General features: G+C 45.8%; 2 protein-coding genes across 3 annotated transcripts in view; one reads left to right on the top strand and one right to left on the bottom strand.

Annotated features, from left to right (window-relative positions):
* The window catches only part of MGST2 (microsomal glutathione S-transferase 2), a 34537-nt gene extending 28663 nt beyond the window's left edge, over nt 1–5874 (top strand). Inside the window, exons 3-5 of one of the 2 annotated variants that reach the window (XM_040250477.1) lie at nt 756–826; nt 4843–4924; nt 5649–5874. In XM_040250477.1, the coding sequence (XP_040106411.1) occupies nt 756–826; nt 4843–4924; nt 5649–5778 (283 nt within the window). In that variant the 3' untranslated portion in view covers nt 5779–5874. Of the gene's footprint in view, nt 1–755; nt 827–4842; nt 4925–5648 lie in introns of those variants that run through there. The other variant, XM_040250478.1, reaches the window with a different exon arrangement.
* Nucleotides 5875–10420: 4546 nt separating this feature from the next.
* Nucleotides 10421–25965, bottom strand: part of MAML3 (mastermind like transcriptional coactivator 3) — a 451078-nt gene continuing 435533 nt past the window's right edge. The window contains exons 3-5 of the mRNA XM_040250466.1: nt 24665–24928; nt 19882–19969; nt 10421–13949 (exon numbers count right to left, since the gene is read on the bottom strand). Coding sequence (XP_040106400.1) covers nt 12958–13949; nt 19882–19969; nt 24665–24928 — 1344 coding nt within the window. The 3' untranslated portion in view covers nt 10421–12957. The remainder of the gene's footprint in view (nt 13950–19881; nt 19970–24664; nt 24929–25965) is intronic.

Genomic DNA, 25965 nt, shown 5'->3' with positions numbered 1-25965 from the left:
TTCCTCTGATTCTCTGGGAGGCATCGTCAGCTTGGGTTCTCAGTCTTTAGTTTTTTCCTCCATAAAATGGGAATGAAATATGCTTCATTTATTTCAGGAGGTTTTAGGGGATTTCTTTGAAAACCATTTAATATGATGAGCAACTCAAATGGAAGGCACTGGATGCAAGAGAATTCCAGGCAAGAAATCCATTTAATATGAATGAGCTATCTACTGGGTTATTTAGACAAGATACAAAATGATCTTTAGGCTCAGAATTGGAACCATCTCTAGGCCTGTCTTTTGGAAAAGAGCTAAAATTCATTTCTACTGCTGGCAACTTACATGTAGAAGAGTGATTCTTGGCCCTGCTCTGAGGTTTGAAAAATGTTTGAGTCTCACCTTGAAACACTAGAAGTACAGATGATAAAGAATCTGCTGGTAATGAGGGAGAGCTGGTTTCGATCCCTGGGTCACAAAGATCTCCTGGAGACGGGAATGGCTACCCACTCTAGTATTCTTCTCTGGAGAATTCCATGGACAGAGGAGCCTGGTGGGCTACAGTCCATGGATTTCAAAGAATCATATATGATTAAGCGACTCACTCATTCACTTGAAAGACTACTTTTACCTATAAGAACACTTATGCTCTTTAGGTCAATTCTTGAGTTATTTTTGTAAGAAGAGGCTGGACATTTACATCTAGGTGAAAACTCACTGCTTTGGTGTATAATTTTCTCATAGAATAACTGACATCTTTATTTTTTTTCCTGAAGGCAAAACTGTGTGGAGTTTTACCCAATATTCATAATCACACTGTGGACGGCTGGATGGTATTTCAACCAAGGTAAGTTTAAAAGACAACTCTGTTCTCATGATGACTGTGGTCCTTACAGCCGTTAAGTAGCAGATATTCACCTACACATCGACGGATCCTGGAAATTGTTTTAAGCAAAAGAAACACTGTCTGTTTGCACCAAAGAGCAGTGTGCTACAGATAGGCTAACTTTCATTTCAATTTAATTCCGTGATTTTTTTTTTTTAAATAAAAACTTGGAACAAACCAGATGTGGGGGACTCCAGAATGCAGATGACATGTGATTTTTGTCTTCAAGTCTAATACTCCATAAATTCTAATTTATCTGCAGGAACAGAACACAGAATTAACAGTTCACCCTAGTTATTATAGCTAATAACTATAGCTATAGCTAATATTGAGTACTTCATGCCAGGTACTTTTTAAAAAAAAAATTAATTCCTTGGCTGCTCTGGGTCTCAGTTGTGGTGTGTGGGCGCTTCTCTCTAGTTGTGGCATGTGGGATTCTCTTGTTGCGGAGCACAGGTTCCTGAGTAGCTGCAGGCTTTAGTAGTTGCAGCATGCAGGCTCAGAAGCCTTGATGTAATGTGGAATCTTAGTTCCCCAGGGATCAAACCCATGTCCCCTACATTGGAAGGCACATTCTTAACCACTGAATCACCAAGAAAGTCCCTGCCAAGCTTTGTTTTTAAATGTCATACATATATTATCTCTTATGTACCACTTACAGGATTAAAACCCTCTTATGAGGTCAGTCAGTCAGTTCAGTTCAGTTCAGTCGTTCAGTCGTGTCCGACTCTTTGCGACCCCATGAATTGCAGCACACCAGGCCTCCCTGTCCACCACCAACTTCCGGAGTTCACCCAGACTCACGTCCATCGAGTCAGTGATGCCATCCAGCCATCTCATCCTCTGTCGTCCCCTTCTCCTCCTGCCCCCAATCCCTCCCAGCATCAGAGTCTTTTCCAATGAGTCAACTCTTCGCATGAGGTAGCCAAAGTACTGGAGTTTCAGCTTTAGCATCATTCCTTCCAAAGAAATCCCAGGGCTGATCTCCTTCAGAATGGACTGGTTGGATCTCCTTGCAGTCCAAGGGACTCTCAAGAGTCTCCTCCAACACCACAGTTCAAAAGCATCAATTCTTCAGTGCTCAGCCTTCTTCACAGTCCAACTCTCACATCCACACATGACCACTGGAAAAACCATAGCCTTGACTAGACGGACCTTAGTCAGCAAAGTAATGTCTCTGCTTTTGAATATGCTATCTAGGTTGGTCATAACTTTTCTTCCAAGGAGTAAGCATCTTATGAGGTAGGTTCCATAATTTCTGCTTTATAGGTGAGGAAACTGAAGTACAGACTGGTTAAGTCTTTTGTCCACCTTAGCTTTCACCAGTTTAGGAGAAAATTACCTTTCAAGTTCAGAGCAGGGTTTAGAGGTATTTGATCAACAACCCATGTGCTTTTTCTTAGGAGTTTCCGAGATTGTGGTCTATTGGATGTAGAAACTTTGTAAATATCCGTTTTCTATTTGAATGGGGGATCCTTGGGGAGCTGAGGGCTTTAATGAAACTCTGCCTAGCCCTTTCACAGGTCAGATTAGCACCAACTACATTTTTGGAGAAATTCAATCTCTTTTTTTTCTGATAACTCTCATGGCCTTATTTGCATTTGACATTTGATTGCTAATATTTAAATCAACCAAAATTTAACTGCTTTTCAAAGGCAAGGTAAAGTCGCTCAGTTGTGTCTGACTTTTTGCGACCCTGTGGACTGTAGCCCACCAGGCTCCTCTGTCCATGGGATTCTCCAGGCAAGAATACTGGAGTGGGTTGCCATTTCCTTCTCCAGGGGACCTTCCCGACCCAGGGATTGAACCCAGGTCTCCCACATTGCAGGCAGACACTTTAACCTCTGAGCCACCAACCCTGTCACAATTTTTTTACTGTCAACTGAGAAATTTCAGATAAAATATCCTGCAGGGAAAGACTTAACTCTATTCTAATTCACCTTTTTTTTTTTTTTTTTTTTAAATCCCTTAAGGGTAGAGAGGGTAGTTTCTTGTCAGGTGAGACCACATTTACAACTAATAAGAAAAGAGCCTTTTGATGATGGCACTTGACCTGTGCCATTTGACCCTTTGGATTTCACTGTGATGGGCTGAATGAGGCTGCCTGCCTGTCAGGGAAGAGTTTCTTGGGTCTCTCGTAATTTTCATTCTTTCTCATCCAGAGTTAGGTGGCCTATTACTGCCTTGACCAGTTCTCATTGACTTTGTGGGAGTAGTTGCTTAGAAAGGGAGTTTCAAGAACCCCGGTATGCTCAGGATCTCCCCTTCCTCAGAGGCCAGGTGGCCCTGCCAGCCCTTCTCCTCCAGCTCTTTGCCGGACCCCGTCCTTCTCATCCTTCAGGGCCCAGCACAAACAGCACCCCTCAGAGGGGCCTTCCCTGACCCCTTCCTAAAGGTGGGCCCCCTGCTCCCCCTGGCCCACCCCCTTTGTTTCCTTCACAGCATATTCAAATCTGTGCTTCTCTTCTCATTTCCCCCTTTGTCTTTGCTGATAAATCCATAAGGGCAGGGAGCTTGTGTCTTTTTTACTGCTAACCTCAAACCTTAGAATAAGGATACTTGGTACAGTATGTAGTAGAAACAAACAAAAAAAAGCTTGTGACCTAATAAAATTATGAATTTAATTTTATCCATCATACCAGAGTCCCACAGACAGACTTCTGGTGTTTTCAAGAGGGCTCTGGCAATTTGCATCTGTGACTTGCTGAGGAAAAGAGAGGGTCCCTAGTACAAGAAAGATACTGAGATTGTTTTTTATTGGACAAGATGACAGAACATCACCCTGCATTCCACATTTCTTTCAGGTAAAATGCGTATTTGGTTAAACGCACAAATCTCAAGTGTACCATTTAATGACTTTTGACAAATGTATAAACCTGGGTCACTCAGATCCCTGTCAAGATGTGGAACATGACTACCACTCAGAGAGTTTCCTCAGGTTCTTCCCAGTCCCTTTCAGAGGCAAACAGTGCTCTGATGCTTTTCATCATAGTTTAGTTTTGCCTACTTTAGAACTTTCCATAATTGGAATCATATAATGCTTCTTTCACTCAGCAAAATGTTTTTGAGATTCACCATGCTGTTGCAAGTTGTCTATTTCTTTTCATCGATAGTGGGGTTCCATATTGTATGGTTATCACAGTTCTGTTATCCATTCTCCTGTGGATGGATTCCCAGCTATTTCCAGTGTTTGGCTGTTATGAATAAAGCTGCAGTGAATATTCTGAACAGGTCTTGTGATGGATATGTGCTTTCATTCCTCTTGGGTAAATACACAGGAAAGGAAGGACTTGCTGGGTCAAAAAGTAATGTTTGGTTTTTTTAAGAAACTACCAGATCTTTTCCCAAAGTGGCCATACTGTTTTGCATTCCCACCAATAATGTATGAGGATTCCAACATGCCCACATTTTGTGCTGTCATTCTTCTAAAATTTTTGCCATCCTGGTAGGTGTGCAGTGGTATCATCTCCTTATGGCTTTATTTTTATTTTTAAATGAGAGGGAACATTTTTTTAAGTTGTTGTTGTTTTTTTTTTTTTTTTTTTTTTGGCTGCACTGGGTCTTAGTTGCAGCATGCAGGATCTAGTTCTTGAGCAGGGATCAAACACTGTCCCCTTGTATTGGGAGCACAGAGTCTTAACCGGTTACTGGACCACCAGAGAAGTCCCCTCATTGCGGTTTTAAATTGCAGTTTTGCTGATATCAAACGATGTTGAATAATGCTGAACAATTTTTCATGTGCTTATTGGTACACTTGCTTATATTGCTATGTGAATCTTCTATTCAAGTATTTTACCCATTAAAAAATGTTTGTTTGGTTTTTTTTTCATTATTGTCTGAGTTCTCTGTATATTCTACACACAAGCCTTTGGTCAGATACACGTTTTGTGAGTGTTGCCTCAGTTTTCACACCACATTTTGAGAGTCTGCCATCATGTTCTGTGTCTTTGCTATTTTTTTTTTTTTTCTCTCTCTAGTTTTTGCTACTTGTCTGGGTCTGGTGTACATCTATTCCCGTCACCAGTATTTCTGGGGATATGCAGAAGCTGCTAAGAAAAGGTAAGGAGCACCCAAGAACTGTGTGTTTGGACAGAAAGCAGCAGGATGGTCTATATTAGCTTCCTGTTCCTGTACTGTAGCACCTATGGCTGTGATAACAAAAATGATGCATGTTGCCTGCTGCTGCTGCTAAGTCGCTTCAGTCGTGTCCGACTCTGTGCGACCCCAGAGACGGCAGCCCACCAGGCTCCCCCGTCCCTGGGATTCTCCAGGCGAGAACACTGGAGTGGGTTGCCATTTCCTTCTCCAATGCATGAAAGTGAAGTTGCTCAGTTGTGTCCGTCTCTAGCGACCCCATGGACTGCAGCCCACCAGGCTCCTCCACCCATGGGATTTTCCAGGCAAGCGTACTGGAGTGGGGTGCCATTGCGCCTACCCACGGCCAAGTCTCAGCAGGCCTCCACACTTAGGTGTGAGACGGAAGGGATAAAGCTGTGCTCTAAGTGTGCACTCTTTGACCATTGCACTTTAAATCCTTGCAAACATTTTGCCGTATCTCCCAAAAGTTGCAGAGGAAATAATCCTGCCCAGGCTTGATAATCCTTTGAATGTTCAAAGGAGCTAGGCATCTTCTCTAATTTATTTGATGAATCAAAATGTTCAAATGGCAACAGCATAGAAGTTCTGGGCAGTGTTCATAGGAGAGGTCTGCTCCAGGCTCCCCAGCTTCCTCCCTGCAACCCTGTTTATTCATCACCTTTGTCTCTCTCATATTTGCCCACAGGATCACTGGTTTCCGTCTGAGTCTGGGGGTTTTGGCCTTGTTGACTGTCCTAGGTGCCGTGGGGATTTTGAACAGCTTTCTGGATGAATACCTGGACATCGATATTGCCAAGAAACTGAGGCACTTCTAACATTTCACCTTCCTTTGTGCAAATGCTTATAGGAGATGTTTCCACTCTCAAGGTTAGATGGTGCCATTTGTTCCATTAAAAGAAATACAACTCTCTTTTTTGAAATGGCTTTATAGAAACATACCTTTTAGATTTCCTGAAATTTGCTCTGAGGGGGAAGTATCCTAACATCAGTGGATGTGTGGTGAGCCCTGGTTTAGAAGCACATGCTGAAGTCATGGCTGCTCATGTGGGTAGAAAGAAACCTGACCTGTCTGTGTCTGGGGCTTTCCATGGACCACCACCATGACTTGCCTCTAAGACTGCTTCTCTCATGATGGGGAGTTCCAGACAGGTGCTGAAAAGGCTCTGAGCCCACTTCTTTGGTTGCAGGAATGCCACAGATGGTGGGGGAAATCAATAGACACATAAAGTAGCCAGAGAAGAGAGTCATCAACTAATTGCACAAGACACAGCTGGCTGTGAAAATGGACTTTACAAAGTAAAAAGAAAAAAAGAAATCTGTCATTTTCAAGAAACCATCCAGAGATGAGTGCCTGGGGAATACCTTGCCCCTGGTATGGTCATGACTGGAGAACCTAGGCTGGGTTCCACTGCACGTCCCCTGTCCTGCAGGGCTGGGGGCCTGCTGCTGTTGGACCCTGACGTGCAGTCACAGTCTGATGACCTTCACTTTCTTCATCTGTAAAATGGGCATGAGTCTTCAGGAACCTTAGGGAAATGGAATTATGAGCATATATAACACTTTTTTAGTATCAGGAGAAGAACTATCTGTAATTTTTCTAAAGAAAGTGACAGCCTGAATCTTCAAGCATCTTTTTATTGGGACTTTTTTGGTGTGTGGGTACAAAGGCAGTTACAGAGACTATGAGTAACAGAGAAAAATAAACGCATTAAAATACGAGTGTTTCCAGAATAGAGGGGGGAGAAGACACGAGCACCTCTTGCATCCAGAGCACATTGAGAACCATCAGCCTGGGATCACTAGCCCTCTGACTCTGGCTAGGGCAGCTCGTAGTGGAGGTCGTGGAGCAAAGAAGTGAAGACACCAGAGCCAGTCAGCGCTAATCCTGTTCCACCGCTCACTGGCTCTCCTACCGCAGCCCTGGTAGCTCTCTGCCTCAGGCGTTTCCTCGGGTAAGATGGGATTGATATCTCACAATGCCATGATTCTATGGTCTTTTTACTTTTTCGTATTCTGATCATTTATAGTGACTTGGATTGTGCCATTTTAATTGTTTTGTGCATTGAAGACAATAAAGGAAGAGAGAGTGCAAATTTTTTACCTGAAAGCACAATTTCTGCAGACTCATATCCTTTGGAAGTGAGAAAAAACCCACAACTTTTCCACATCTTACTCTCCCGGATTTTTAAACACTTTGAATTTTGCATTTAAATTGGAAGTGTTGAAATATGTAAACTGAAAACACACACACACACAGTTTGGTTAAACTACACATGTAGAAAATGAAAATGGGCCCACCAGCATATTAAAACTTTGTATCTCTACAGTATCTGAACTTATTCCCTTTGTCCTAATTCTGTTGTCACCAAGGCAACCTCTTGATGATTTTAATTCATATAAATTTGGCTACAGGGAGTAAATGTGCTGGCCAGAGAGATGTGAGTTTCTGATATGTTTACCATACCTATTTTTTGTGTCTTAGTAAGTTGACTGATTTTATTTCCCTTTGTTTTGGCCGTGTGGTGCATGTGGGATCTTAGTTCCCTAACCAGGAATCGAACCTGTGCCCTCTGCACTGGAAGTGCAGAATCTTAACCACTGGACCGCCAGGGAAGTCCCTGTTTTGTTTTGTTTTTGGATTTTATTTTTAGAAATCAGATTCCTTGCCTCAAAAAGTCAGTGTTATAAACAAAGGGAGAAGAAATTTTCTCTATTAACAGAGCCTTCAAAGGCATAAAACCCAAATGGTGATGTGGGCTCCTTAATCAAAGCCTAGTTAGAAAAAAAAAATAGCTATGGGAGACATTTGGCACAATTTGAATAAGGAATAAGAATTCAGTATTAGGGAATTGTGTGTTCAGTGCAATAATGTTGTGGCTAGGGACGAAGATGCCCTAATTCTTTGGCACTGTATGCTAGGAGGTTGTGGGGTAAAGTGACCGGTTGTGTATAGCTTACTTTGAAATAGTTCCACAAAATATATATGTGAAGCATATATGGTGAGGCGTTATTAAGTACCAAATTGAGTTGGTAAGTGTATAGCTCTTCATTGCATTATTCTGACTGTTGGAAAAGGTTCATGACAGAAAAGTTAAAAAATCTGAAGTACAGTTAAAAGCTAAAGTCAGGTTCCTGATAACTCTCTCTCTCTCTTTTTTTTTTTTTTTTTTTTTTGAGTGCTGTATGCTTGCCTTGGGATCAGTGTCAGGAAGAGAGCCGTAGCGTAAGTTGTAGCTCGGCGGCTGTCCTGGACATGGCCCAAGTGTGTGAGTGCTGTGGGCTAAGTCACTTCATTCGTGTCCGATTCTGTGGGACCTTGTGGACTGTAGCCTGTCAGGCTCCTCTGTCCATGGGATTCTCCAGGGAATAATACCAGAGTGGGTTGCCATGCTCTCCTCCAGGGGATCTTCCCAACCCAGGGATCAACCTGGGTCTCTTATGCCTCCTGCATTGGCAGGTGGGTTCTTGACCACGAGCATCACCTGGGCAGCCCCAAGTGTGTGAATGATGCTCCAATTACCTCTGCTTGTTATGAAATGAGACACGTGTGTATAGTAACTTGTCCAAAGGACAGCAGCGTGAAATCTAATGTCCTCACAACTTAAAAAGAAGTTAGATAAAGGACTAGTTCCAGGAACAAGTAGCCCTGCTCTCTCCCAAGGTATTTTTCCTCCCCTTCTTTTCTTTGCAGGATTGGTGGAAGATGAGGTGTGGCTAAAATGTCATTATAAGGAAAAACATCGAGTCTTTGTTTTCTTTAACCCCATTTCTCTAGATATTAATAGAACCTTCCTTGAAAAGATGGATTAAAGGCAGAAATAGCTCCGTTAATGCTTCTGAATGTTCCTTAACTTTCAGCCATAAAATACCTCCTCATGGGGGCAGATGCCCAGTGACTTCTTGGAAAAATGTTTGTCCTCTCCCTCCTTCTTCCCGTTACACACTTGCTGTACTGAGATTTTATAAAGGTCAACATAAGTACAAATAAGGAATCATTTTAAAGGAGAAAGGTATTCCATCCATCCAGGGCAGTAAGTGAAAACATGTGGTTTTAACTAATCCAGACAAGGAGAAGTACTCAACCCTTCTCAGGCTTCATGATTTATTCGGTTGTCAGCCTTCCCATCCCCATCCCCAAATCAGTTGATTTTTGACCACATGTCACTAAGCCCGTATCACTGGGACAAGGCCCAGGGTCACACTGTTTTTTTTCTCCATGCTCTTATTTGTCAGCTGGTCTGGAATCACAGCCCACCACGGGTTGGGTTCAGTCCCTACCCATGGAAGGGACTCTTCTTCCATAGTCAAGTTCATTCTTTATCTTGGTTTGTATGTATTAAAACGCACCTTTGGTTTGGATCTATTTTTGATGATGACCTTATTCTGTTCTTGTGGCCTCTTCTGCTTCATCCAGACAGTTTTGACACACGATCCTTTACCATGCCTTTTAAAATCCGATGGAAAGCCTTAGGTCAGGTCTTCTAGAATTGGAGTGGATTCACATGCGAGTGATTTGTTAATGAAGGGCTCCCAGGAGGGGGGAGGGAGAGGGAGTTGTTGGGGTGGGGCGACAGGGCAGAAAAAGGCAGGAAGCCCAGCATGGGAGTACCTTTTGGCGAAGTCCCAACCTCTGCCAGCTCCTGCAGGGGAGCTCAGGATAGAAATGCTGTCTCAGGGTTTGTCCAGGCAAGTTAACTGGGTTTTCACGCTCTCGCACCAGCAGGCCATTGGCTCAGTGAGTCTGGAGGGATGTAAATGTCTTAAGCACGTTCATCTCTGTGGGTGCTGTTGGCTGAGCCGGGCTCTGGCGGGAGACCGCCCTTCCAAAGAGACGCAGCTGGAAGGTAAGGCACCCGTGGTGTGTGTGTGTGTATGCCCGTAACAACAGTGTCCATACTGTTACTCTCCCACCTAATATATTCCTTGAGTTTTCTTCCTTCTCAAATGAAACGTGTACTATCAGTTTCCCAAGTTCCCTGAGTGAACCAGGCAGAAGCTGAACAGTCATGGTTCTGAATCCCGGATGGATCCAGGATACTCCTTTCATAGATGACTCTCTTCTTTCACTTTTGCCACATTCCCCCAGAGAGCAACTTTGGAACGTTTTAACAGTGTGGTGGAATTAAAAAGGCTGGGAATGACTGATTGATCTCCACTGTTAGTTAAATGTTTAAATAATGATATCAAAATTTCGAGACAAGAACTGCAGTTAATCAATTAAAACCCGGGCATAAGACGTTTATCTGCTTAATTAAGGCTGGAGTGCCTGTGACAGTCCTAAAAGAGACTTTTTTTAAAAAGTGATGTTTCTTTTTATTTTCCTTTGGCCATGCTGTGAGGCTTGTGGGATCTTAGTTCCCCAACCAGGGACCGAACCCTGTGCCTCTTGGCAGTCACAGTGTGGAGTCCTAACCACTGGACTGCCAGGGAATTTCCTAAAATAAACTAAACTTTGGATTGGTTCAGATAACGATCTTTTATTTTTTTTTCTTTAAAAGTGGTATGCCAACATCACTTCATTTCTACATTTCCGAGTTCTGTACATTTCTCAAAAGGAAAGAAGCAATGCTCAATGTACAAAGTAAAACCAGAAAACTAGAAAAATCTGAATCAAATGGAGGACGTTGCCATAGATCATACAGTACAAATTAGTAATTTGATATTATCTGAAGTGCAATACCACTGCTGGGATGATGAGTTAAAGAATGAAATAAAAATACTCTATTTTAAACAAACAGTATATATATATTTATATGTATATTTTTTACAGATAGTAGACCCAGTGATATCTGTAGTATTGTAAAAACTTATTTACAAATAACTTTTTTTTTAGACATTACATATACATCAGCACCGTAGTAAAAAACAAAAAACAAAACGAAGCCACCTTATTAAAATCTACCTCTCTATGTAGTTGGTCCCAGTATTGAGCATTTGGAGGAAGCATTTAAGAGAGAACAGAGGCCCCCTCTCTCCCTCCATCAGCCACCTCCAGTTCCTCATCATTACTTATATATTTATTTCCTGTACCTTTAAGAAAAAGGCAATTATATATTTCTGTGTCTTCTCATTTCTTCACTTTCCCTTGTTTGTTTTTGGTTTTCATCTGCTTCCATTCGAGAGCTCCCCTGGAGGTGGCCCTCCCCACGCAGGGAGTTCATGGTCAGCCTGCCACCACCTCTTCCCCCAGGGACCACAGCCCCGACCTGGGTCCTCGCCCACATGGTCCCCTCTGGTCTCCAGCCTGCCCCTTGCCGAGGAGAGCTATGACCTTGGTACTTGGTGAGCAGGTCCCGGGCAGTGTTTGCCTGCTTGCTGCCTCTCTACATCCTCTGTCCCAGCTCTTCATTTTTACCCGCTTCAGTCCCAGGACCTGCCCCAGTGTGACTCCCCAGGCTGGGCTGGGGCTCTGGTGTGGCAAATGACATGTGAGTGCACAGAAGCAAGCCTGCCTTTTGGACATGGAGGGAAGGGATGGCAGGAGAAAAGATGATGCCACGCCCACTCACTTAGGACAAGAGCTATGTCCCATGGCCTCCGAAACAGGCCAGTGGCAGGGTGGAGGGCAGATGAGACCAGCCCTCCAGCAGCAGAAGTTGTGGATCCCTTCCAACAGACTTCACTAGGACAGATCTGGGTGAATTACACAAAGAACAACTGTACAGAACTTCAAGAGGGGATCATTTTGCCCAAGGAAAGGAACCATACCTTCCCTCTTTTCATTACCAAAATGGGTGAAGTGGAGCAATGGGTTTTTCAGTTCATCAGCTTTCAGGGCTTGAGAGTTGTCTTTCTGGTGAGCAGGGATGAAGGGTCAGGCTGCTTTAAGAGCATCACCCCTGGGATTTTCCCAAAGGGAACCAGAGTCAGTGATGTCCAGGCTGGTCCTCCCTAGTGTCCCAGAAACATCAGATGCAGCTCATGAAAACCCACCATCAGCAGCAGAGCAACCCGCTCCGTTCGAGGCAGAGAAAGAAAAACTCCAATGTGGCCTTTGTATTGCAGGCATTGTCTAAGTTCTTCTTGCTCTTATTTTCCCTCTGCCCAGGCTCCCTAAAGACAAAAGCTTCATTTCTTCTTGGATAGTCTGCAAGGACCAGCTCAGGCAGGCTGGGGCGGAGGTGAGGAGGAACGAAGGCAGGGACCAGTTGGGGAAGGCGGCCGCACTGACAGACGCACAGCATCCACCCCGGGGCTCCCCATCCTCGGCCTCCCGGAGTAGATGGGACTGGCTGAGACGTATGGAGCCGTACCGGGCCCCCAGGAAACGCCAGGCCAACTCCCCGGAGTAAAAGCCGCCATGGTCATCAGCAGAGGGCTGCCCACCCAGGACTGCCAGGACCCTTCTCCAAGCTCTAAAATTCCTGCAGGTCATCATGAGCAGGATACAGGCCCGTAGGGTCTTGTCTTCCTGTGACATCTCACTGTTCTTTGCGCCTTCCCTCCAAACCCAGTAGTGTGTTTTGAAGGCTGACATCTCTCTGCAGCCAGAGTTCAGCGCATATCTGACCTGTGATCTTGGCCTGCGCCACCACCCAGCAGCCTCTGTGGGACTCTCGGCCGCAGGCTCTCTCCCCTCTGGGTCTCCAAAGCTGTAGACCCGGGCCAAGGCAAGGAGGCACCGACGGCTACCTCACATTGGGCAGCAGTCTGTCTTGGCCAGAGTGGCTCTTGTTGGGCCGGGTGACCACAGGGAGGGCCAAGCTGAGGGCTCCGGAATCATCTTCCCTGCCCACCTCTGGCGTGTCCCCCTCTCTTGCAGCAGTATCCGCAGGGCGTCTGTCTCCATTGCTATGTGAAATTCAGGTGAAACGGGGCCTGGCAGGGCTGTGGATTGGCGCCTGGATCTTCCACAGTCAGCTGGCTGCAGCTTTGCTCAGATCACGTGGGTCAACAAAACAACACAAAAAAACAAGGATGAGGTGACATCCTGTTTCTTTTTCACGGTAGGAGCTTTAAACCACTGGAGTTGTGGTGGCCAGAGCCGCTCCTGACTAGGGGTTTCCAAACAATTCATCGAGCTCCTGCATCCACTCGTCCCCTGGTCCACCTTTGATGATGGAGTCCACAAGGTCGGCACCGTCCGAGAGGCTGGGGAAGGATGCCCCAGCCGTGTCGCCACTGTAATTGTACGACATGTCCTGAGGGGGGTTCCTCTCATAGGCTTGGCTCTGGCTGCTGGAGGCAAAGCTGGCACTGGGCATCGGCTGCTGTGCCGGGGGCTGGCTGAAGGCTGGCATGCCGGGAACGCCCTGGCTCAGGCCCGTCATGACCATGGGCCTGGCCTGGCTAGTGCCTTGCTGCCCCGGGAGCGGTGGCATCATCTGCCGACCCATGGCGGCCGGGTTGAGAGTTCTCACCCCGCCAGTGTTTGCATCCACCACCTGGCTCAGTCCCTGGGGGAAGTGCTGCTTGGTCAGCCTCGGTTGGCCGGCTTGCAGCGGGTAGCTGGCGCCATTGTTGAATGATGCTAACTCTCCACTAGTCCTCCCAGGCATCCCCTGTAAGCCCCTCTGTTGCCAGCTCTGGCTTCCCTGCTGGACCGTTCCCATGATGCTTTGCAGCCTCGGTGGGCCCTGGGGCCTCGGCAAGGCCTGGCCTACCTTCATCTGCTGGCGCTGCTGGGTCATGGGCGAGTTCACCAGCATGCTCTGACCAAACCCACTCACCATCCCAACCCCTTGCCCTGAGGAGGGCTGCCTCGGCCCCTGGGCTTGGTTGTGTGTGATACTCATACCGCTTTGGTTTGGGTGCTGCAACACTTGGGTCATTCCTGTGCTCATGTTGTACATTCCCGGTTGGCTGGTAGGTGTGTTGCTGTAAGGGGCCAGTCCCATCTCTGACTGGGCGGCTGCTGCGGCCATTGTCCCTGGGTTCTGGGAGGGTCCCATTCCCATCATGCCTGCGTTCTGTGCCATCAGCCGTGAAGTTCGCATGCTCTGGAGGGCAGCCTGGCTCCTCACAGCTGCTATATCCTGGGGAGACCCTGCAGAGAAAAAAGGATACACCTCTTCACTCATCTCCACAAGCGGTGCACAGTAACACGTAGCTGGACTTTTCTTTGGGAATGACAAAAATGCTTTGATTAATAGATGAAAGGATCTACTCTGATAATAAATCCTTTAAAGAAAGAGAGGTGATTATTTTTCTGACTATAACATACACTGATTGTGAAAAATTTGGAAAATAGGGAAAGCACAAAAATGAAAATGAAAGTCACCCAAATTCCCACCATCCAGAGATGACCACTGCTAACTTACCTTAATATATAAAAATACACATGAAAATTGGGATCACACGGTAGTTGACTTTTCTATTTGATATACCCTGATATCATTTTTGCTCCTATTACAGAAGCAATTGTTTCTTTCCCTCATGGCTCCATCGGTAGAGAACCTGAGACCTGGGTTCCATTCCTGGTTCAGGAAGATCTCCTGGAGAAGGAAATGGCAACCCACTCCACTATTCTTGCCTGGAGAATCCCATGGACAGAGGAGTCTGGCAGGCTACAGTCCATGAAGTTGAAAGAGTTGGATATGACTTAGCGACTTCTTTATATGATCCTCAACCAATAAGATAGCATCTTTTTGGAGGCGAGAGGAAATTCACCTACTGAGCTAAACTAAGAAGATATGGTGGCTCACTTTGCACATCCTGTTTGTGACATGGAATATGGCTCAGTAGAGAATAATATCAATAAAGACCATTAGACTAATTTCCCTTAAGATCTGAGCAAGATTTGAGAGGTTAAAGGCCCCTGCTTCTGCTAAGAAGCTATTTTGGCAGATGGGACATTGTTTGGATCCCCTCTGTAGATTTCCACATACTCCAGATTCTCTGAATCATAACATGTCAGTGCGAACAGGCCAGCTTCCTGAATTAAAGAAAGAAGACATTTTCCTACTTGCTCCCTGGCAATGAACTTGATGCACTAATGCAAAGGCCACACCTTCAAATCAACAACGATCACTAAGGCAGTTTGAATGGTGCTGCTTAAAAGCTGACCAGAGTACCAACGCCCAGTCATTCAACTCTATTTTATGTTTGAGTGAGTCCTTCTTTACATGTTTCCAGAAAATTTCTAAACCAGCCAAGAGAATAAAAATGTCACCCCTAGAATCCCAGTCAATGTTCAAGGGCTAGGAGGTGCACAAAAATGGATTTTTCTGTCTCTCTGTTAATGATGAAGTTTATGAAAAAAAAGAAAAATAATTTTTTCCTGCACATTTGAAAAAGGTGCAGCATGGGAGCCAATCAATATTATAAGCAAATTTGATCATTCCTGGGAGTGGGATGAGAAATCAGATGAGAATAGTGCATAACCTTGTTAATCCTGGCACCTTGGCAGATAAGAGAAGTGTGTTTTTGTCTTTCTGATGGGGTTATTGATTTCTGGGCAGCAACCATGTCTCTATATTTTCTTTCAAGAAAGAAAATTATGGGAATTTTGGTTATGACTTAAGTTTTTGTGGCTTGAGGTCAGTATCAGGCTGCATTGAAAAATGAAACGGTTACTGTGAGGAAACCAGAAAGATCTGGGGGAGATCCCTAGAAACATTTCAATCTTTTGTTTTGAGCTTAATGATAGCTAAGTGGATTTAGATATAATAAAGATATTAAAAAGTTCCTAATTAAACACTGGTTGGTAGTATGTCTTGCAGCTTGTGATCTTGTTATGAAGTTTTGTGACTTTAATGACTAAATTTGTATTGACTGCACAGCCAGCCTGATAAATGGGTGAAATGGGTAATTGGGTTGCTTATAAAAAAATTTAAGGTAAAAATATTGCTGACTCAGATTGATTGAACAGACCCAAATTACATAACAGGCTGCCAGAAACGGATGAAAGGACTTTTGTATTCTGGATATTTTTGTTGTATCTTTAGAATTAATATGTTAAAGGATTAGGTTTTGTCTAGAATAATTTTGTGAATAAGATTACTGCATGTGTTAAACAACAGACTTTCTTCAAATTTTTATCTAAAATAGGTGTTACTGTGAGACATTATATCAAATTAATTTTGTCTATCGGTTAACATCACAATGTCAAAGAAAAACTTCCATATTCAAAAAGAGACAGTAACATGCAATTTTTTCCCTAAAAGGATCTATGTTCTATTTTCACTCATAGGAAGTCTATAGTTATGAAAAATAAGCATTTCCCCATAGGCATGTAACACTGCCCAGAGGAACAGAACTCAATAAGCGAAAGATCATCCTTAAAACCTTTGAAAAGTAAAGTGGTGGGCGGACCTGTAGGTCTTAGACAAGTTAATCCGAACAGAACCTCTGTCCAACGACAAAATTTCTTATCTATCAATTTGCTATTTTCTCAGGTACATAACATTATAATATCTAGGACGTAGGTCAAATATGTGAAAATACTAAAGAGAGTAAAAAAAAAATCGTATCAATCAGCTCTGCTGCTCAAGAACCCTCAAATGTAACTGGTTGTTCAGCTTAAGTGTATGAAATTTTTAGGTTGACTGCCTGTAATTTGGGGTTTTAGAAAAGTTCAGAGTAGAACTTTTAAACTGGAGCCAAACCATCTAGAATAACTCATAGAGTAGTAATTAAATTTTGGTGGGTCTTTTTATTCTAAAAAATAATGAGTTATGAATCTAGAAAACTCAAAGGACATGGTGCCGGGTTTATCAGATTTAACGGTTTAAATTAGTTCATAATATAAAGCACCAGTTCCCAAAGTGTGGCCCCTGGGTCAGCAGCAGCAGCAGCAGCATCTCTGGGGAACTTGTTACAGATGTAAATACAGACCCAGCTCCACGTCTTCTGAATCAGAGACTCTGGGAATGAGAGCGGGCCATCGATTTTTTGAACCAGTTCTGCTAGTGACCAGATGCAGGCTCAAGTCTGAGGACTACAGGTATAAAAGGAGGGCTCCATGTCTGCAACAAAAACCATGCCTGTAGCAGTAACTATTTCCCACTCTTCCGCACCCATGGACAAGTGAGAAAGAGAATTCTTCAAAGAATGCTGGCACAAATTTATTGCATAGCACTTCCATGGACAGCCCAATTCCCTTTCTCCTTCCCTGTGTGGGGCCCCAAAGGATCTGAAGTGATATAACTGTCCCACAGATCTAAGGGTGGTAGCCGCTCAAGCCCCAGGGGTCCACAGGCTATCCTTAGGAAGATCTGGCCATGAACACCAGTGGCTTTTAGACTCTGAACCACAACTCACAGTACACACACACGTGGGCTCAGGACAGAAACAAAAGCTGCCCTCATTATGATACACTCCGATCATTTTTTTCCTATTATTTCATTTAAAAAATGCTGGTTCTGGCCCACTAAATTATCTTCAATGGGCTTTCCTGTTGGCTCAGACAGTAAAGAATCCACCTGCAGTGCGGGAGATCTGGGTTTGATCCCTGGGTTGGGAAAATCCCCTGGAGGAGCGCATGACAACCAACTCCAGTATTCTTGCCTGCAGAATCCCCATGGACAGAGGAGCCTGGGTGGGCTACAGTCCATGGGATCACAAAGAGCTGGACACAAACGGCTTGGGTGTTGCAACCTGAAGAAGGAAAAATGCTACCCTAGATCATAAAATTTTCCCCCGCAGTATATGGAAAAGGGTAACTCTTGTGAAATGATCCATAAAGTTTGTATTTATTTACTATATATGCATACTTCTGTGCAAGGGACTTCCTGGCTTCTGGCCGATTGTCAAAGTGAGAGGTAACATTTGAGAAGTGGATGCTTAAATCTCGGTCCTCCAAGAGGAGAGAGGACAGAAACTAGGATTTCTGCTGCTTCATGACTCCTGTGACCCCCTGAAAACTCCTGCAGATGAGATTGGGGAGGGTCCTCAGACTCATCCTCCACCATCATATAAGACTCATAAGGGTTCCCTCTATTGGAGATTGAAGGGATTGATATTTGAGGGGATCAATCTGTGGTGCTGGAGAAGATGCTTAAGAATCCCTTGGACTGCAAGGAGATCAAATTAGTCCATCTCCTTGGAAGGAATGTTATGACCAACCTAGAGAGCATATTCAAAAGCAGAGACATTACTTTGCCAACAAAGGTCCGTCTAGTCAAGGCTATGGTTTTTCCAGTGGTCATGTATGGATGTGAGAGTTGGACTGTGAAGAAAGCTGAGCGCCAAAGAATTGCTGCTTTTGAACTGTGGTGTTGGAGAAGACTCTTGAGAGTCCCTTGGACTGCAAGGAGATCCAACCAGTCCATCCTAAAGGAGATCAGTCCTGGGTGTTCTTTGGAAGGACTGATGCTAAAGCTGAAACTCCAATATTTTGGCCACCTCATGAGAAGAGTTGACTCATTGGAAAAGACTCTGATGCTGGGAGGGATTGGGGGCAGGAGGAGAAGGGGACGACTGAGGATGAGATGGCTGGATGGCATCACAGGCTTGATGGACATGAGTTTGGGTGAACTCTGGGAGTTGGTGATGGACAGGGAGGCCTGGTGTGCTGTGATTCATGGGGTCACAAAGAGTCGGACACGACTGAGTGACTGAACTGAACTGAAAGGAAATCAAGCCTGGATATTCACTGGAAGGACTGATGCTGAAGCTGAAGCTCCAGTACTTTGGCCACCTATGGCGAAGAGCTGACAACTCATTAGAAAAGATCCTGATGCTGGGAAAGACTAAAGGCAGGTGGAGAAGGAGGTAACAGAGGATGAGAAGATTACATAGCATCACTGACTCTATGGATATGAGTTTGATCAAACTCCAGTAAATAGTGAAGGACAGGGAAGCCTGGCGTGCTGCAGTCCATGGGGCTGCAAAGAGTCAGACATGACTAAGTGACCGAACAACAACAATCCACAGAGGAATGGCAACCCTGGACAGTGCAGCCATTCCTCCTGGGGCCATGATTCAGGATTTGTGCAAAGGGCAACAGGATCAAGACAGTCCAACCAAGCTCAAGTCCCTATTTGTCTTCTACGTTCAGCAGAAATTGCTGCTGCTGCTGCTAAGTCGCTTCAGTTGTGTCCAATTCTGTGCGACCTAATAGACTGCAGCCCACCAGGCTCCCCCATCCCTGGGATTCTCCAGGCGAGAACACTGGAGTGGGTGGCCATTTCCTTCTCCAATGCATGAAAGTGAAACGTGAAAGTGAAGTCGCTCAGTCATGTCCGACTCTCAGCGACCTCATGGACTGCAGCCTACCAGGCTCCTCCATCCATGGGATTTTTCAGGCAAGAGTACTGGAGAGGGGTGCCATTGCCTTCTCCTCAGCAGAGATTAGTGGTTGCTAAAAGCTAGATTCTTTCACTGCAGTTGCTGAAAGTTAAGGCTTTGGTCAGCAGACGTGCTAGGATTCTTAAGAAAAATGTGACGAGATTTTCCCCACTGTCGTCACTGAGATGTGATCTAGATACCAACAAGGCTGATATTGGGTCAACAGGCACTTGTATGTCTTTGGAAAGTGGAAATGTTTGTCTCTCAGTTGTGTCCAACACTTTGTGACTTCCCCACCCGCCCCAGTAGTCTGTAGCCCACCAGGCTCCTCTGTCCATGGGATTCTCCCTGGAGTGGGCTGCCATTTCATACTCCAAGGGATCTTCCCAGTCCGGGAATTGAACCTGGGTCTCTTGGATTGCAGGCAGATTCTTTACCATCTGAGCCACCAGGGAAGCCCTCGTTGTTAAAATATTGAAATACTTCTGTACTTTTGGTAAAGAATAGCTGCTCTGGTCCCACCCCCAAAGTCACCATGACCCCACCCTGGGCCCACCAGGACCTCTCTGGGGCCCAGTGGCTGAAAGGTTAATGCCTGGTATTCTGACTGGTTGGTACCATCAGGTCTTAAATATTTTTCCTATTACTTGGACACCAAACATAGCACCCACAGCACTGTCACCGGGTGACATTCACTTTACCTTTCCCCCTGGAAGGAATACAATGGCAGAGGTGTGCACCGGCCTCACCTTGAAACTGGGCGACCTGCTGCACTGGGTATGGGTTCCGCTGCTGCTGCTGCAGGTGCTGCCGGGGTAAGTGTGGCTGCTGCAGCTGCTGAAACGACAGAGGACAAGGAGGGCGAGGAGGTGAGATGGGAGAGAACGTGCATTTAAATATCCCAGCCATTCTGAGGAAGGCGGGTTTTACAAAATAAACCTTGTATTGAAGACCAGCACTCAGGCGCGGAGCACCCGTCTTCAGTGTGAGGGATATTCCCAGATGGACACACTTTTGGGAACCAGCCTCTGGATCAAGACACAGAATGTTGCCAGGAGCCCCTCCTGTCCCTTCCCCATGACCACCCTTCCCCTGACCCCTGGGGAGCACCCCCAGGCCAACTACATATTAGTTATGTCAGCTTCTGTACTTCATAGACGTGGGTTTTAGACATCGTATTTGAGTCTGGCTTGTGTGTCTGTCTTCTTGCATTTGTTGCATTTTCGAGCTTCATCCAGGTTGGTGCCTGCAGTGTGGACTGTTCATCCTCACTGTTGAGTAGTATTCCCCCCAAAAAACATAAGTCCGTGTCTTTATCTGTGCTGCAAGGGGTGGCTATTTAGGGTGTTTCTGGTTTTTGGCCGTCAGACCCACCTCTACCACCCACATCCTTGGTGAACCTCTGTGGCATGTCTGCCGTGTGGTCTTGCTGGCTTAAAAGGGATGTGTAGTCACCAAGGCAGTTTTTTTAAAAAAAATAATTTTACTTATTTTTGGTGGTACTTGGTTGTTGCTGCGTTGGCGTCTCTCTAAGTTTCAGCGAGCGGGCTCCTCAGGGCAGCAGTTTCTCTTGTTGCAGAGCACAGGCTCTTGGGCAAGAGGGCTTTAGCTTCAGCACATGGGCACAGTAGTTGTGGTTCCTGGGCTCTAGGGCACAGGTTCAATAGTTGTAACGCATGGGCTTAGTTGCTCTATGGCATGTGGGTTCTTCCCAGATCAGGGATCAAACCCATGTCTCCTGCATTGGCAGGCAGATTCTTTATCACTGAACTGCCAAGGGAGCCCAAGGAGGCAGTTCTGACTTTGCTTTTTCGGTATCAGCTGCATGCCTTTCTCAGCATTGTGGGGACCGAGCTCAAACAGACAAGCAACTAATTTTTAATGACCTAAAATAGATGCTTCAGGTATAGGAAGATGGGATTCTCAGGGACTATTTTTAAAAAAGCTTCATTTTAGTCCCAGGGTGTCACACTGCCTGCAAAATGCATCTCCGTGAGTCAGAAATACAGCATCTATTGCCTTGACAAACTGCGTGGAATTCCACATGCACCAGGAACCACGAGGCCTGTGTTTTAGTTTTCCTTCTTGCAGTCACCGGGCTTCGGCACTGCCAGTGCACTGGGAAGGCTACTGTGTATCATTATCATGCTGAATGTGAAAAGGGAGAGAAAATAAGAATGAGGTGGAAAGAGCAAAGAGAGGGGTTTGAGTTCTGGGTCTAATGTCAAGTAGCTGGGTGACCTTCGGGGTAGCCTCCTCTGCAGCTGTGGAATATTCATTAAGCACCTTACATCTGCAAGGGTTAGAGAAACAAACAGCCAGGGCTCTGCTCTTTAGAGTGTTCATTATAAAAATAACACACGTTGACCACTTCTTAACACATGTGTTTATTTCGATTTTTTTTCTCTTGTTTTTGTTCCTGGGCAGCTCTATAATTTTTTCTTTCTTTCTTTCTTCTTTTTTTTCCTTTTTGTTGACAAGGCCAGACAGTACTCTGGCAACTGAAGAAAAGAACAGCCTCTGTTCACCCTGTCCTGTAGTGCCTACCGTGGTATTTTGCTGTTGAAATGAATTAATTGTGTAGACACAGCATAGACAAGAAACCACGCTAATCTTTTAGGCAGCAGTCTACGAACATTATTGAAAGTAAGCTGAGCATTTAAAAGCTTCTCCGAAGCCAAACTTCCCATATTATGTAAGAATTTTAGTGTCCCATCTACAAATGGGTACAAGCCCTGAAGTAGCCTGGGGTGGTGGGTTGTGGGTCAGGAATCAGGGGGCCCAAGGTGCCAGACCAGTCTCTGGCTCTCGCTGGCTCTGTGAGCTCCAAAAAAAAAAAAAAAAAAAATCATGTAAGCTTCCCCTGCCTCAGTTTCCCTCATGTGTAAAATAAAGAGACTTCATGATTAACATTTCTTTCAGATCTAAAATTCCAGGTTCCAATGAACCTTAGTGAACGGATGGCAGCTGACACGCTCTGCGCTCTGAGAAAAATGCAGTAAGTGTTAATTCACACCTGGTTTCTACTTGCTCTGTTCTGATTTCTAAGTCCACTGACAACCATCTGAATGTTCCCAAAGATATGCAAGATCCCCAATCTTTCTGTTTTCCCTCCCATGTTCTTTTGGGGACACCCATGTGTTCCCAGTATGCTGCTGGCAAAATTGAAAATGTTAGGATACTTTCTTGGAGAAGGCAATGGCACCCCACTCCAGTACTCTTGCCTGGAAAATCCCACGGATGGAGGAGCCTGGTGGGCTGCAGTCCATGGGGTCGCTAAGAGTCGGACACGACTGAGCGACTTCACTTTCACTTTTCACTTTCATGCTTTGGAGAAGGAAATGGTGACCCACTCCAGTGTTCTCGCCTGGAGAATCCCAGGGACAGGGGGAGCCTGGTGGGCTGCCGTCTATGGGGTTACATAGAATCGGACATGACTGAAGCGACTTAGCAGCAGCAGCAGCAGCAGCAGGATACTTTCTCTGCTGCTGTAGGTTCCAAGACAATCAGCTTGGCGTTGATATGGCCACATTCATCCTCGAGAGTGCAGACCCCCAGGTAGGTGCATCGATAAGCACTGTCCCCAGGTGCAGGCGGCATGCTCCGTCCCTCTGCCTCAGTTCTGGCCCATCCCACAGGACAGCTGCAGCTCTTACGTCGCATTCCGTGACACCAAGGTCATGTGACGGAGCCCCGCCTTGTGCTGTTTCCTAAGGATTTTATACACGTGACTCATGAGAACATCGGGAAGAAGGCTGGGAAATAGGGAAATCTATTTGGCAGATGAGAGAGGAGAAGTGGTTTTTTTTTTTCCCCCAGAATCATACCAGAAGCAAAAGATGTGGCCCAGAGTAAATTTTCTTTCCTTGGTCCCTCTTCAGCTCTTGGTACACACAGTCATTAAGGAATTACATACACAATCTCTCTCTTTTTCTTGCAGTTTCTCATTTCCCAGCTTTTCTGAGGAGCCCTATGTCTGTCTTCTGTGTCCTGGGTTCTGAAGGGTCCTGCACTCTCTCGCCCCATGGTCTGTGGGCACCATCCTCAGGGGCTCTTCTTCTTTCCACCTCCTTCCTCATTCCTGGGCTTGGCTGGTCTCACGGAGCGGGGACTCCCCTGGCCTGGCACAGCCAACTTTGGCCTGGTCACCCCGACTCCCCTTTGTGCCACGGTCATAGCATACCCATCAAAGACAGCCACTTAAAGGATCAGGCACGTGTGAAATTTCCCAGGCTTGGCTGAGGGGAGGGTTTGCGAAGCCCAGCTTCCCCTCGTTCCCCTCGGTAGCCCCATTTATCACTGTCTCAGAGACATCAGTGTGGCTCCTTGTCACACACCTTCCGCAGGGTGAGAGGGACAGAGGTTTGTTTGTACAAGAGCTGCCAGGTGGCTGACTGACCTCGGTAAAAAGGGAGATAATTACACAGCTGTTCAAGAACAAAAGCGAAAAAGGGAACCTAAGTGAACTGTACTCAACAGTACAATTTTCTGCTTGGGGGGATGACTGGTGTTACTTTGAATGCTGCTCTTGGTCACTAAGGACCTCAACGTGCCTCTGGTCCTACACGGCATCGTGTATAGATATGGTGTGGTGGAGGATGCTTGATAAATGTCCAAAATTCTGATCCTATTAGAACATTCTAGAAGGGTAACTGTGGACCTTGAGCCTTAGATGATAACCTCACGATTCCTGTAACAGAAGGGCAAGATGCATGGGTCAGACCCCCCCACTGGAGCCATCTAGGGATGGCCTAGATGGAGGATCTCAGGCCTCTCTCAGGATAACACGAAAGAAGGCAAGGGCCTCTTGAAAAACAAAACACACTGAAACTCAGAGGAGCAGCCCACAGCAAGGCTTCCTTTCAAAGCTGGAGGAATTCTGTGTCAACGGTGGTCAAACATGCCTCAGGTAAAGCTTTCTCTGTGTTAGGCCTTTAACTCAAAGATTTCCTGAGCTGTTTTCAAAGCTGCTGGGAATTTTTCTCAAGTTTGTACCCTTTCTGTGACCCGGAGTTCAGGTTTCCAAGTAGTTCTGTGGGCCCTATTATTCTGCAATTGTTCCCGTTCCATTGTTCATGACCAACGCTGTGAGAATTCTTCTCAATCCCCCCTTCTGACTCTTTCCTCCAAGAAACAAAGTTCTCTGAATTATTTTCTTTTTTCTTCCCGCTGGGAATATCAGAATTTATGAAGAATGTAAGCCAGCTCCCTTCTACCCCCGCCACCCACATGCTGATTCCACAGACCCCGGTACCAGAAGCCAGAAGCAAAAAGCCAGACTTGAAGACAGGTCTCTGGCAAGCGGGTCTTCAAATGCATGGCTGAAGCCTGTCTTTTCAGAACAAACCAATGCATTCTAAGAAAAAAACCTAACTAATGGAAAGGTCTGCATTCTGCAGGCTCTTCTGTAGGCTTGGGACGTGCTGGCCGTGACTTTCTTGCTGGAGGACGAGACCTGAGACTCGTTCACAGACACCAGGCCCTGAAGAAATGTTTGCGAATTGCAGAGAGCCCACCAGACGCATGAGTTACCTGCTCTGTGAGAATCTGCTGCTGCTGCTGCTGCTGCTGCTGCTGCTGCTGCTGCCTCTGCTCCCGCAGGAACTGTTGTTTCTGCTGCTCCATCAGCTGGGCCCGCTGGTCAATGAGCATCTGCTTCATGAGAACTGTCTGGGGCTGGCTGCCCAGGAAGCCTGGCCCCGCGGGCCCCGCTCCGGAGACCATGCCCCCTGAGCCTGGGGGCACAGAGCACTGCATGGGGCCCGTGGTCCGGGGAAGCCCCACTGGGTGCTGCTCCTGGGAGGACAGGGAGAGAAGGGAAGAGGAGAGAGTAAAGAAGTGAATGTGGTGACTTCATATCTGAACCAAAGCACAGCGGGGTGGGGCATGGGGTATTCCCTGCCTACAGGATCCCTAGTGGCACATATTACATTTCCATAAAGAGAACACAGCGGTCCTCCAGTCTCTTAACACAGTGGGCTGGAGAGGCTAGAGGGGGCCAGTAATGGCTCTGCGGAGTCTGAGGCCAGGTCCAGTCTGTTTCTGATGTTGTTTTGCTGCTTAGTCACTAAGTCGAGTCAACTGTTTGTGACCCCAGGGACTGTAGCCACCCAGGCTCTTCTGTCCATGGGATTTTTCCTGGCAAGAACACTGGAGTGGGTTGCCATTTCCTACTCCAGGGGATCTTCCCAACTGGGGAATGGAACCCATGTTTCTTAAATCTCCTGTATTGTAGGAGGATTCTTTACCACTGAGCCACCTGGGAAGTCCCTGTTTCTGATAGAATTGGCTAAAGATTAAGAATTGCATTTTCAGCTAACCATAAGTGTTCCTCCAAAGAAAGGAATAAGCCCTCAGGTGGGGCTCATTTTCAGTCTGATATGAGGCAGCCTGACCACCTCTTCATCCTTACTGCCTGCCTGGCCAAAATGAGCTACTTAGTAGGAGAGACATTTATAGAATGCTGCTGGAATTGATTAATCAGCAGAACTGCTATTTGATGAAATTCTAATTAATTGTGACATTTGAAAGCTCTGACATATGCAAAAAAAAATCCTGCTAGTGAGACTTGTTGATGGGGAGAATTAGGAATGTGTTATACTGACCAAAGATATGGAATCTCCTAACATCTTTAAAAACAGAATTGAGTCTCAGGTGTTTAAATGTTGGGGCTTGAACTGGGTCTCTAGATTCAATAATTATGTCAGTCAAACGATGTCAACTTTTAAGGACCAGTCCTTAAGGAACAGGAGATAGGGAACCCTTCATACACAGCCCAGGTGACTCCTCCGAGACTGTGCTCAGAGGGGAAGTAAGAGCCCAACAGTGTAGAC

Source organism: Oryx dammah, unplaced genomic scaffold (assembly GCF_014754425.2).
Source record: "Oryx dammah isolate SB20612 unplaced genomic scaffold, SCBI_Odam_1.1 HiC_scaffold_12, whole genome shotgun sequence".
Classification (NCBI taxonomy): domain Eukaryota; kingdom Metazoa; phylum Chordata; class Mammalia; order Artiodactyla; family Bovidae; genus Oryx; species Oryx dammah.
Note: the sequence above shows the minus strand (reverse complement) of the source record. Positions and strands in the feature narration are given on the sequence as shown.